The 13,715-nt window shown below is 39.4% G+C and overlaps 1 protein-coding gene across 3 annotated transcripts in view; it reads left to right on the forward strand.

The window, feature by feature from the left end:
* Positions 1–13,715, forward strand: part of epb41l3a (erythrocyte membrane protein band 4.1-like 3a) — a 95,349-nt gene that overhangs the window by 37,033 nt on the left and 44,601 nt on the right. For all 3 annotated transcript variants that reach the window (XM_066682218.1, XM_066682215.1, XM_066682217.1), the window contains exons 3-4: positions 12,425–12,590; positions 13,329–13,520. In XM_066682218.1, coding sequence (XP_066538315.1) covers positions 12,435–12,590; positions 13,329–13,520 — 348 coding nt within the window. In that variant the 5' untranslated portion in view covers positions 12,425–12,434. The remainder of the gene's footprint in view (positions 1–12,424; positions 12,591–13,328; positions 13,521–13,715) is intronic.

Raw genomic sequence — 13,715 nt, forward strand, 5'->3', positions numbered from 1 at the left:
AATTTACCTAATCATGTTTAGCAATCATGACGGTCCTACTCTACACACAGAGGCTGTGTTTGGACTAGGAACTCCACTTCAGGCTCTTGTCCCCAGAAGGTCAGTGTGGGGGAGGGTCATTGTGGCCATGTTATTTGACAGCTGTCTGCTCTCAGCTTTGGGGCAAGCTGTCACAGTGACGGGCCGAGCTTGGCTGAATGAGTGTGTAACACACACACACACACGCACTGCCCCCGCCCTTTTCTGCCCAGCTGTTCCGGCTGAACTGGGTAAGCCTGCATGCTGGCGTCTTCTCTAATTATAGCCCCCTGAATCCAGGAGTGTTGAGGAGCACAGTGCTTCCAGCCAGGATTTTTCTACAGCAGCTCCCAGCAGCTGTGATCCTGCACCAGCTATAGGTCCATGCTCACTGCAGCGCCCTGCCACACATTCATCACTGACGGAATCCCTGCTTAGAAGAGGATCATAATCATCCACTGCAAAGCGTGTGCAGTTGCACTGAGAGTTGATTTTCTTCTGAGTGTTGTTTTCTTTGTGGTCTCATCCCTGCTGGTAATAAAGCCAGAGGTTCACCCAATTAGCCTGATGGTTTGTGCACACAGCTCTCAATTCAAAGACTATGAAATAACCCGGCTGAGTCCTGATTTACTGAGGCATGTAACTTATGCCACACTATCCCACAGCATGTGATGCGACTGAGGTACTTCACATACACTACTCGTTGAAGATAAGCCAGAAATTTCATGATGAAAAATGATTGAGTAGATGGGTTGACTCAGTCTATTTAAAGGGGATGTCTGCGATTGTTGGGACGTTCAGTTCTCTCTGGTTGTGTACATTCAGACGCTCTCCGGATGCCTCCGCCATGAGCAGAGAGACAGAGAGAAAGACTAGCGTACAAGACTAAGAGGAAACTACATCTGAATTTTAAAAAAGTGTTTCTTGATTACAATCTTGAATGTCACCTTTAATTTGCACGTGATTAAACCTGATATATCATTAAGATTTTCTCTGTAGTTGACTTACTATTGGCAGTATTTTTGTGGGATGTAATGAATATTAATATTAAAATGACGTACATATTTTAATTAAGTAGATTAAGTTTAATGATACACAATAACCAAAGCATTTGTTACTCTGGGGACATGTCATAAATATGGAAATATTAAACGTTCCTTACATTAATTCATTTTTTTTTTCATGAATTACAATATTTAACATAATGGTACATAATAATAAACATCATTTTCCTAAGCTTGACATTATCATGCAAGGTCATGTATGATTTTGCTGCTCACCGTGATGTGATTTGCTTCATGCTGTACATTATTGTGAAATTTTACCTTAAGCAAGTCACAAAAGCAAGATTGATTTATGAGCATCCTGTTGCAGCCCTATTTTTTAAGCACAAAGTATCCCTCCTGTGGACCTAGAGACCTTTTAGTTTGCTCATGCGGAACAAATTGAAAACCGAATTTACGCTGTGGAGTATCTGGCCTGTTGCAATATTTATGCTTCCCCTCTACAGAGATATTGTGCTGTGACTAAATTGGGCCTTATTTTGCTGGTGCCCCCCTGCTGTCCTGCCAGAGCAAATTTTGAGTGGGCACTGAGATGTTCCAAATCTTGACTGCTTTGTTCCTAACTGAGTTAATTGATCAGCAGATCCTTTGAGGCTTTTTTATATAATATTTATATAATAAAACGCCTTGTATTTGGTAGTTTTCTTAAGCAGTTTTGTGAGTTCAGAACATTCAGCATTCAACATGCACTCGCAGTATGTCAAGAGAATGCATGGCTGTAGGTGGCTGTTAAGTTGGGCTGGAAGACCAAACACCCTGGATATACAAAGTTTCTTCCTTTTGATCTTCAGGTTTCTCCTTCTGAATGAGGTTTTCTTTGCTCTATTTGGCTCAGCTTGCTCAGAGTGGACTCGGACCAAATTTGGCTTTGAGACAACACCAGGTGTACGAATGCTGTATAGAACATATATTTATAAAATATATATTTGAATTAAATTGAAGACTGAAATTGGATGGCGCTGGGGTGTGTATACTTTGTCACAGATTTAAAGAAAAATAATTGTGGTCCTCCTATCAGAGCTGTTTGAAAACAAAGAAATCTATTTCAGCTTCAGTTTTAGCAGTGTTTGAGTGCATGATTTACTTCTGGGCTGTGTAACAATCAAATAGTTCTCAAATGAAGCATGCGGTTTAGCTGAAGTTTAATTTTGTGGTTTTTTGTCTCTGAAAAAAACAAACAAACACCCTCCTAAATACTCTTTAGGAGGATTTTCATGCTACCGTCTGACTTGGCTTGTTTTCAAAAGGCATGGAGTCTATTTTTTTTGTGAAAGCGGCTGTTTAAACAGCAAAAACAACAACAAAAACGTAAGACAAGTCAATTTGAACTAAACTGAATCTAACTGGATCAGATCTTTTTGAGGCTTGAGAGTTTTCCCTTGCTGCATGACCATATCTAAACTGATATCACCTGCTATCTGAGACGTCTTCTATTACTGGCACATCAGTACAGTACTCCTACTGCGCTGCACATCTAGAGAGCTCTAGAGTCACATGCACTTTTTTCACCATTCTGTGGGTGTAAGCATGAGTAAAGCACTGTCCTGTTGTGCTGGCCAAGCCTGAATAACTGTAATCGGGATCTGGCACTTAACAGATTGGATGCAACACCTATTTTGTTGGAGGCTGCACCTCGTGCACATATGGAATAACAGCAACAATATACGCTTTCTAAAGAAGTTGGTATACACCGATCAGCCATAACATTATGACCACCTCATTGTTTATGCACTCACTTTATACTATTATACGACAGCATGCAGCTCGAGTTTTCAAACACTGTCCACTCTGTTAGACACTCCCACCTCGTTGGTCCACCTTGTAGATGTAAAGTAAGAGACAGTAGCTCATCTGTTGCTGCACAGTTTGTGTTGTCATCCTCTAGTCTTTCATCAGTGGATACACTATCCTCAGTCCGGCAGTGACACTGAAGGCTTTTAAACCAACAGCTGCACTGCTGTGTCTGATCCACTCATACCAGCACAATACACGTTAACACACCACCACGTCAGTGTCACTGCAGCGTTGAGAATGATCCACCACTCATCATCCCTGCTCTGTGGTGGTCCTGTGGGGGTCCTGACCATTGAAGAACTAGGGGGAAATAAAGTATACAGAGCAAGAAACGGACTATAGCCTGTAAATATAAAACAGCAAAGTGCTCTTGTATGGCCAGTGAGTGTTGAAACAAGGATGTGGCCATAGTGTTATGATTGACTGGCATACGTTTATGCTTTGAAACCTTGTAAACATTAGTTAATCCTAAGGTTCGGTGTTATGAATTACATCCTTCTGTGCTGTAAGCCTAAAGTTCCTTTTTGTGCGTGTTCCAAATGCATCACGACTCATTTTTCTGGGGCCTCGTAATTTAGGTAATGCAATTTAACCACTCTTGGTGTTTGTTTTAAACATTTTAATATAATAAGCAACAAAAGTCTCTGTTTTATCAGTTCACAATGCAGTGTAGCGTCGACCTCTGGAACAGTTCTGCATAAGCGCTTAAATCTTCCGTTTGCTTTAAGACTCACACACTCATTGATTCTTCATCCAGTGCCTCTTAGAGACAAGCTCCTCTGTGTACTCATAAGTCCCACCGTGGCACAAGTTATTTTTATCCTCCTCTGCTAATATAAAAGAGTGATTCAAGAAGAGGAAGAGGAAACACAGCTGTTGGCTTCCTGTTCATTCTGTTTGATGCAGTGTCAAAATGTGATGAAGAGATTGTCTTCAGTAGGCCAGCACTCCATCAGTCTCCTGGGATCTTTGTCGCTTGCTGTCTCTTTCTCCTCCTCCTCCCCTCCCCCACTCTGTTTGATCTTTATTATGCTGCCTCTCTATTTTTTCCTGGGTTAATGTCAGCATTCTTGTATTACACATTCTACTTCATGTGCACCGTTCAGATGCTTGGCATGTGAACTGTCACATCCCTGGTGTTACATGGAAATGTCTTGCACATTATTTAATCTATTAATCATTGTGAAATTATACTGTCAACCAAAGTATGTTTCTTAAGCTATTTATTGTCTTCTACAAATTATATATATAAAGAGGATATTTAGATAGTTTTGACTGACAGAGACTGAGAAGCACTTTTACGTTTAATAATACAGTGATACTCTCAGCCACATGTTGATGGAGAGTCTGATACTTTTAGTGCAATAATCTGGCCACTCATCAGTGTTCTGTCAGTTGGATTCTAAGTGGCTCTCTGTACATCCGCATATACTTGCTTCCTTTCGTCCAGGCTCTTATTGGTCCTATGGGAATCACATAAACTGCCTCTTAAACATCATGCCAAAATAGCAGACTTCTTAGCAATTTCTTTTCCTGCAGTAGTTGGTGGTTCTTGGCCATGTGAAGTGATGAAAGGCACTAGACTCCGTAGAAAGTCTGGCAATGCAAGACTAATAAAGTGAACCACCATGCACTGCAGGAAGCTATTGTCTCAGCAAATGTATAAATTAATGAAAGTGCCCTATTTGTAAATAAGAATATTTTTAACCTCCCCCACAGACAAACAAATACAAAACTTCTGCTTCCAGCCTCCAATGGAATTTATTTGAAACCTAATTTATATAAAACAAGATCTTCCTGAACAAAACAAAATAACGAGACAAATAACTTCTACAGTGGAATTATTATAAGTGATATGCACCCTACTTTTTAAACCTCTGGATGAGTGAATATTATATTGACATTGAGATCTATATTTACATTTCCGTTTGCATTTTTGCATGAGAAATTTGTTCTTTTTGAAGTAACAATTTAGCTACAGGACAGATCTTTGTTGTGTCAACTGTGTTTTTAAAATGCATGGCATTATGAGTCCAGCTTCATTGACTGTTGTGCTTTTATGGACCACACCCGAAACCAAGCTAAAGAAACTATAAGTGATATCTATGAAGGTTGGAGAGGAATTCTGGGCTGCTTTGCTGTGGACATGGAAGATGGACCCCGTGTCACACAGCAGGAGAAAGCACTCTTGGAAAATTAAAGACAGTGGGGGGGTGGCAGGATACAAAGTGTTTTGATCCCAGGAAACTGAACTGCGATTTATAGGGTGTGGAATGTGTAGGAGGAGGACTTTCAAGCATGGTTATTCAAATAAATGTAAGTTGTCAAACATGGAAGAGCACTTGCCATGGATTGGTGGTGAAGGAAAAAATAAAATGTAATGCTGCTGTTTTTCTCTGTTGCACAAACCACAGTTTTGAGTGATCCACAGTTTTGTTTCATCTGAGAATGGAGCTATACAGAGGTATGCTTCTTAATATACTACATATAAACTAGGACATGCATTGTCTGTTTGTTTTATTAAATCCCTGGTCTATGCTACTCATATCAGTCTCTGAAATATATAAAGGAGCTTGCAGAAGAGTATTTTCAAGAGTGTGTACAGTGGGATTGAAGGAATAGCACTGTCCTCCTCCCTCATTCCATGGCAGAGATGCCCTTGAGAAAGGCCTCAAACCCACAACTGCTCCCCGGGTGCCAGGGATGGCTGCTTGCCGCTCTGGTTGCGTGTTCACAGCCCCTAGTGCACTAGAGTACATGTGTGTTCACTGCCACGCGTGGGTTAAATGATGTTATACAATGACAAATGGCACATTATTACATTATTATTTAGCTTTATAAGAAATATAGACTTTAGCAATGTTTGGAACACAGCTTAAATTATAGACAAATGCAATTACTTGTGTTTTTTATGTAATTAATCGGTTATATAATAGCAAACTATCAGAGTCAATTCTTGAAATGTGAGCACACTAATCAGTGTCTAATGCTGCTTTGTACTGTGTACAAAAGCTTCTAGGAAGAGGATAAAACAATTTTGTTGATGGACATTAATGGCTGTAGTGTCCACATATGGTTCGTTTAGACATCGGGTCCATTAAGCTGCCCCCAATCACTTCTATAGTAGTCCTGATATAAAGAGGAGATTTATTGTCGTGTTTCTGTCACACTACAGCATGCCTGCTTTATACATCAGGCCTGACTATGACCTACTTTAGATTAGGTCAAGAGAGAAAGGCATGCGTGAACCACACACAATCACGCAGGGTGAGAATCAATACGTGTGAGTGTGTGTTCTCCAGTCCCTACTTTTCCATTTTTTGGCAGCAAGAAAAAAAGAACAATTGTATGAATGGACTAAAATGTCTATTGAGAGTTTGCTGAGGTCTTGAAGGTATAAAAGAATAGATTTTGTGTTGTATTTATGGAAGGGAATGAACTGGGCTGCATAATCGATTAATCCATGCTCCACCCACATGACTTCTTTGTGACACTTGTTTAGGGGACAGAGTAAAAAAAAAAAGGTATTGTCTTTATATTTGTAATATCTGTTCATTGCCACCCACTGGAGAGACTTTTCTATAAGGACTTTTAATATATTTTGCAACTGAACCAAACAGGAAATATACATTTTGTTAGAAGCTGCATGTGTGGGTCAGTGCTGGTTTCCTCTCCTCCAGTTAAGCACACAAATATATCTGAGTACTTTTACAGCCTTCCACTTGGAGGAGATTCTGTAGAGAGGCGAGAAAGGAAGTGAATCGAAAATACATTTACATTTTACATTTACATTTGGCAGACGCTTTTATCCAAAGCGACTTACAAAATAGGATCTAACATTTGAACTACAGCACAATTTATACAAATTACCTTACATTGAGTGCAATATGCCAGGAAGTAATAAGTGCATTAAAGAAAGACATTCAGTGCAAGAGAGACTCTCGGAAGAGCTGGGTTTTCAAGGATTTCTTGAATGCAGAGAGGGTTCCTGTTGCTCTGAGAGTGCTTGGAAGCTCGTTCCACCAGCGTGGTACCAGAGATGAGAATAGCCTCGACTGACCTGTACGAGGAACGGAGAGGAACGGAGAGGGTGGGCGCTAACATATGGTTTTAAGGGTCTATTGAGGAAGATGGGAGCAGAGTCAGTGAATACTTTGAAGGCCATCATTAGTGATTTAAATTTGATGCGAGCAGCTAAGGGTAGCCAATGCAGCTACATACAACTAAATACAAACTAAATTCATACATTTGAACATTCACACCAGTGGTATATTTTGTTATATTTGGTATGTTTTATCGATAATAAAATGTAGGTGTTCACAACCTGTCAAATACATTTTGTTCAGGATGCTTTTGGTGGCCGTGAATAACAATTTGTTGTTGCTTGTTCTAAAAATATAACGACTGTAGAATACATATTTTTTCATTATCAGTCGTGTTAATATACGAATGAACGAATTGCTTGTTTTTTTTTCAGAGAATGAGTAAACATTACTCAGAATGTGCCATGAAGCATTTCAAGGATGCAATTAACGATTGCTGTAATCAGTGTCACCAACATAATTCCCAGATGCTTCATAACATTTAATTCCTGTGTTGCCAGAGTCATGGTTTGGAATTATATTTAATCATGTAGATTCATGTATCATGTATAATTATGCAGTTGATAGAAGGTACTAACCATCAGAGTTTAAACTTCGGTTTATTCATACAGGGAAGGCCAGCTGAGTCCAGAGCCACATCTGCAGTTAGGCCCTGCTTCAGTACGTCAAATACAAAATGATTACTTAGGAAAAGAGAAGCACTTGTGCCCACTCTGTACTGGCACTTTTATCGACCTCAGTTTAGTGCTGCAACACTTCAAGCATCAGGAAAATGAACGTATTTTATAACATTACATTACAGCTCTTCCATGTGATTTGTGCTATTCACTTCACAGTTTGACACAATGCTCATCTCAGACAGTTTAGATTAGCCACCTGCTGAGAGAGATTAACACAAAACCTGTTGTAATATGCTGCTAAATTGGTGTTATTCATAAACACAAGATGTTTTTTTCTGTGGATATCTTTGACATATGATTAAAAACAAAACCTTAAATTATATTTTCAATGTATTTGAATATGAATATGCAGGCAAAGCTCATATTTATTTAGATATAGAATAAAGAGAACAAAACTTCCACAACAGGAATAATCCCTTTTCATTTCAAAACTCATTGTTTTTGTGGTAAAATCTATGAGGTAAAATAATTAAAATATTATATTTGATTGCTGAAACACCCACCCGTTAATATTTGCTCACATTCTATGTTAACGTTATACTACAAATCATAACTACTATGATAAATTCGGAATATGAATTTAGTGATGTTTGCCTACAATAAATGATCATTACTCAGACTTGTTAGTATACTGCAACAGTCCCAAGGGCAGACTGTTTGTAGGTCATGACGTGTGGTGTGTCTGGGGGTGTGTTCAAGCCGTAAGATTTAGACGTGGAGTTTTCTGAATGCTTGAGCCCTAAAAATAGAGCTTAGATGGGCACAGGATACACCCATCTATCATCTTCAGCAGTAGTCCCCACCCACCTGCTGCAGAACACTGACTTTTTATCTGGGGTGAGCTCATTTAGCCCCTGCTCATACACATTTTTATTTAAAATATCTTTAAATTCACTGGCAACATACAATGACATTTTATATAAAATGCAGATAGACCACTCTGTCGCTTGCATGCAGAATGTGGCTTAGTGTGCACATGGTATAATAAGCATGGGTGTCCATAACTTAAAGGCAGCATACATTGCGTCCCTCAATGTGTTTCTGTCTTGTTTATTCTTGTTGGTGTCTTCACAAAAATTAACCACCCATACTATTATTAGCTCTTGAGCATTAGTATGACTCTTCAGCCCCCATTGCATGCTTCAGATGAGTTCAAGCATGTTTAATGTATGGCTTTACGAATGTCTTCCTTAAATTATTATTTTTTTAAATATTTCTCACAGTTAGACACTATCAAGTATCCAAACTATAAAAAAGCTACAAGCTTTTCAAAATGCCTCTGACATTGTTGCTGTCGGACAGACGATTTTTTACTGCATATAACTGCTTTGTTACTTTACAAACTCTCACGTTGGGCAGCACTGCACTGAGTGGTGAGGGAGAGGGAGACGTGGAAATTTGAAGCATGATAGTGCAGTGTTGTTGGAGGCACTGATGGTCACAGGTTTACAGATGTGGTTTTCAGCCTTGAGCATTACGCAGAAATACACACTGACCATCTCACATTTTTTATAAACATTACAAAATATTCACAGTTGCCTTTTCTGTGAATATGCACTCGTCAGTTCAAGCAGTTCCTGTTGGCAACAATATACAAAAAAACGGTGATAAGGTAAAATGTCTTTCCTTAATGGAATACATTTAAATACAGTCCAAAGTTGATGTGCTTGTTTTTGTACTTGATGATTGAAATAGGGCGCCATGGTGGCGCAGCAGGTAGTGTCGCAGTCACACAGCTCCAGGGGCCTGGAGGTTGTGGGTTCGAGTCTCACTCTGGGTGACTGTCTGTGAAGAGTTGGTGTGTTCTCCCCGTGTCCGCATGGGTTTCCTCTCACGGTCCCATAGCGCATGTTTGTAGGTGACTCAAAAGTGTCCGTAGGTGTGAGTGTGTGAATGAATGTGTGAGTGTGTGTTGCCCAGCGAAGGACTGGCGCCCCCAGTGTGTGATCCTGTCTTGCGCCCAGTGATTCCAGGTAGGCTCTGGACCCACCGTGACTCTGAACTGGATAAGCGGTTACAGACAATGAATGAACTAATTACATAATCCAACATTGCAAGTCATTCCAGACTTTTGAATGCTAGGACAGTTGTGGCATACCATTTTCTATGGTATTTTGGCCAAAAATAATCACTTTTTCTGGAAGCACTTTGCAGGCTAAGCACTGACTCACTGTGTTAATTACTGACTCAATGAATGAATCACTGACTTTCTGGCAGACTTCCCTTTTTCATGCGTTTATAGAATAATTTTAAGAAGCAGCAATAAATAGCATGTTGCTATAAAGAGAGGCAACTCTTGTAGCTCTAATATTGATGGAACATATCCAGGAAAGTCATATTTCTTTAACGTTAAACAACAGCTAGTTTGTTCTGTATTGTAGGGCAATGCTATGGCATGTCAAATAAATATTTTGTTGGTTTAGATAACTGGTTATGTATTACTTATATGATGCAACAGATAAGATTCAACAAGGGGATAGTTGCCCCACAAATATTTGTAACTTGTTCTATAATTTGTAACACATGGTAATATTATGTAAATTAATTGTACACAATTGATCCCAGGCCTGAGTTTGAATGCCTCTTGTTGCTGGGGAGAATGTTTCTGGTTTGGCCGTAAAGCTGTTTCACAGCCAAAAGCTCTTCACCAGAGATTAATCCATTATTCACTGCTTTTTAGAGCAAGGGTGCTCAGTTTGATGCATTAAAGCCTGCCGTGTCAGCACAGTACCATTTCACTAATGAGCTCACTTCATTAATGAATAAATGGACCTAATTAGTTAAATCAGATGTTCTAGTGTGTAGTTAGAACAAATAACTGTAAATACTGTGGTTCTCCCCATACTTCGTGCGGGAAGAATCTTATCCGACTTGTGCACAGATCTCATTGAACTGTGGCGTGAAATACAGTAAAATGCAAAAATTTGAAAAACTCTGAGCAAATTATATACTTTGAAAATTAACAAGGAATAAATGTCAGTGCAGCAGCTCCTAGGAACTGCAGAATTTTTCTTTATTTTCCTGACTTTAACATAAGACAATAATTCAAATGTGCTGCAAAGGTGTTGCTCTTATTTATTAGTGTATCTTATTTATTAGTGTGTTCTTTTAGGTTATTTTTCAATAGGTCAAATTCTTCAAGTAAACACTGGCTGAACTAAAAAATGCATACATCTCTGTAGAGGATGTGTATTTATTTTTATTCAGGAAAATATGAAGTGATCAGGTGTGGCCAAACCTGGTCATCTGACAGTATTTACAACGGTATGCCACAAATTAATGTAAAATTAATGAATACAAACATCTGTAACTTTTTCTTAAGAAAATGTAATATATTTATTGTTTTCTTTAAAGTAGTGACCTACAAACTGTTATTAGCCTGGTCTCAAACCCATGTATTGAATCAACTTTTCTAGGCAGAGGTTTTAGATTTACTGTATAGTGAATGTTCTGCTGAGTATAATGCTTGTGGTTCAAAAATAAATTAAATTTCCAATGAACAATAAATTCCTGTGAATCTTTCCATTCCTTTATACATTTTGGCTTGACTAGTTATACTTTGGTCTGGCAAAATGATTCCATTGCCTGCATTTCTTGGTTTTAACCACAATATGTATTGTATGCATTTTCTAATGTTTGTGGAAATACACATCAGCTTGTTTCCTGAGATCACTTTCATAAATACCACATTTTGTATGGTAAATGCCTGGGAGTGGTTGTAAGTTGTGTAAACAGGGCCCTAGAGACAACTGTATGGCTGCACAATATATGGTTTGTAATTTTTCTCGTGATATTGACATTTGAGATACTGTCTTAGAAGGCTACAGTGAGCCTGTACAAAACTTACTAATTTACTGCAATGTTTACTCAGTCTCAAAACGGTCTGTTCTTCAGCATTTGATATTCATTGCTTTTTGTTAGACTTTATCGCAGTAATAAATGGTGTGATGTAACATAGCTGTAGGTGAGGTTTGAACCTAAAAGGACATCAGACCTAACCTACACTAGTCTGTATAAACCTTTGACAACCTGCTGTTTTTTAAGTAGCGTGGCATTGTTAATGGTAAGAATAGCATTTTTCTGGTCCTTTTACCAGTAAAGATGTTTTTGAGACTACATAATAAACACTTCTGTCCCCAGTGTCCATTACGTGTTGCTGTATTTACACTGTGTCTGTTTTAATATAGTTTAGGGCAGGGGTGCCCAACTCCAGTCCTGGAGGGCCCTTATTCAGCAAATTTTGGTTAGACCTCTGCTCACACACACCTGAGTCGACTCATCTGTTAATTTCCAGGTTTAAGGGGTGTGTTTTAGCAGAGCAATCACCAAACTTTGCTGGATACCGGCCCTCCAGGCCCATCCCTGGTTTAGGGTGACCAGATCTGACATGGTGAAAAAGAGGACACGTCTCCGGGGGGGTGGGGGGGACTACTGATGGTAGACTGACCAATTAAATGCTTACAGAGAAGGTTATCGACCAATAACGGTAGCTCTACAGTCAGACCATCCAATCAGAAGATTTTAGGCTACTTCACCACGCCCCCTTCTCACTCAAGCGAACCAATCGGAGTAGGGGAGGGCGGGACTAGTTTGTGAACGAAACCCTTCTCGAAGTTCTATGTAAGCTCTAGAAAAACAAAATCCCGGACGTTTGTGAAATTCCCTCAGACATTTTTTAAGTCTAAAAAAGAGGAAATGTCCGGGTAAAAGAGGAAGTCTGGTCACCCTAATATAGTTACTTACACAATTTGTTTTCCTTTTCCAGTGGAATTAACATGACGACAGAACCGAGTTCAGAGGTAGAAGCCAAGCCGGAGCAGCAGGGGGCTGGTGCAGCTCCGCCCCAAACAACCCCTCCCCACACAGCTCCGCCCCTTGACGAAGAGCTTCCTCCAGCAGCTGCCCACAGCACGCCAGTTAGAAAAGAACAGGTAACACCATGTTTTCTGGAATCCGCATGTTCATTTCATGTTTCATGTTCATTTTAAAGAGCGGAAGACAGCTCATGTCTGTGATTGTGATGGGACTGCCAAAGCATGGCCTGAAATATTACATTTGCGTAAAAGTTGTAAGGATTGCCAGTCCAAACCCAATTACTGAAATTCACATCTTTTGCTCAACCCACTGAAATGATGAAATAGTAGGTAACATAAACTTTCCATCTAGACTGAAATACCAAAAAGTTAGACCTTAAATAACTGCACTGATTCTCACATAGGGTTAACCCTAAGAAGTCAGCTAAAACAGGAGCAGTAGTTTGTATTTTATTTGTTTTAATAAATCTTTAATGTGCTTTCAATTAGTAAGAGGAGAGTTTTTATGGGCCCAACAATGTCCTAATGTCTGTGCTTGATTTTTTTTTAATTTTTTGATATAAAGTGATTATGTGCCAAGACTTGTTTTGTGGAACATTTTCTTTACATTTTGCCACATTTCCTATATGTTAATAACATTGGATAAAAATAGAAGATCAGACTTTCCCCTTTTGATGCACAATGTACATTTCATGTATATGCAATTAGTTACATAAGCAAGTAATTAATATTTAAATGAATATTAAAGTAGTAAAGTGTAAGAAATAACTGTCAATATAGCGCACTCTGCAGTGAAGAATGTCCGTGTGGTTTGGAAAACTGAACTGTTTTCTTTGTTTACTCACCGATGCCTAGAACGGCGCAAGAGAGGCAGGAGGTGTCCCACAGGGGAAAGCAGATCAGCAGGTGGCCGAGGACGACCTCACCTCCCACAGGTCCTCCTCCAGCAAGCTCTCTAGATCTCCGGTCAAGGTGACCAAGAAGCCCAAAAACATGCAGTGTAAAGTTACGCTCCTGGATGGCTCGGAATACACCTGTGTGGTGGAGGTAAGCGGGGGTTCCTGTATTTCATTACTGATGGACGAGGTGAGGAGACTGGATGCAGATGCAAATTTGGATTATTTTACACAAATGAAAAACATGACGGGATCAAAAACACTACACAATGTACGGAGCATAAATGTGTGTAAACACATGAACAGCAGCATAATAACAATGACGGTCAGTACTAGTCTCTTGAGA

The sequence above is a fragment of the Hoplias malabaricus genome, chromosome 10 (genome assembly GCF_029633855.1).
Source record: "Hoplias malabaricus isolate fHopMal1 chromosome 10, fHopMal1.hap1, whole genome shotgun sequence".
NCBI lineage: Eukaryota > Metazoa > Chordata > Actinopteri > Characiformes > Erythrinidae > Hoplias > Hoplias malabaricus.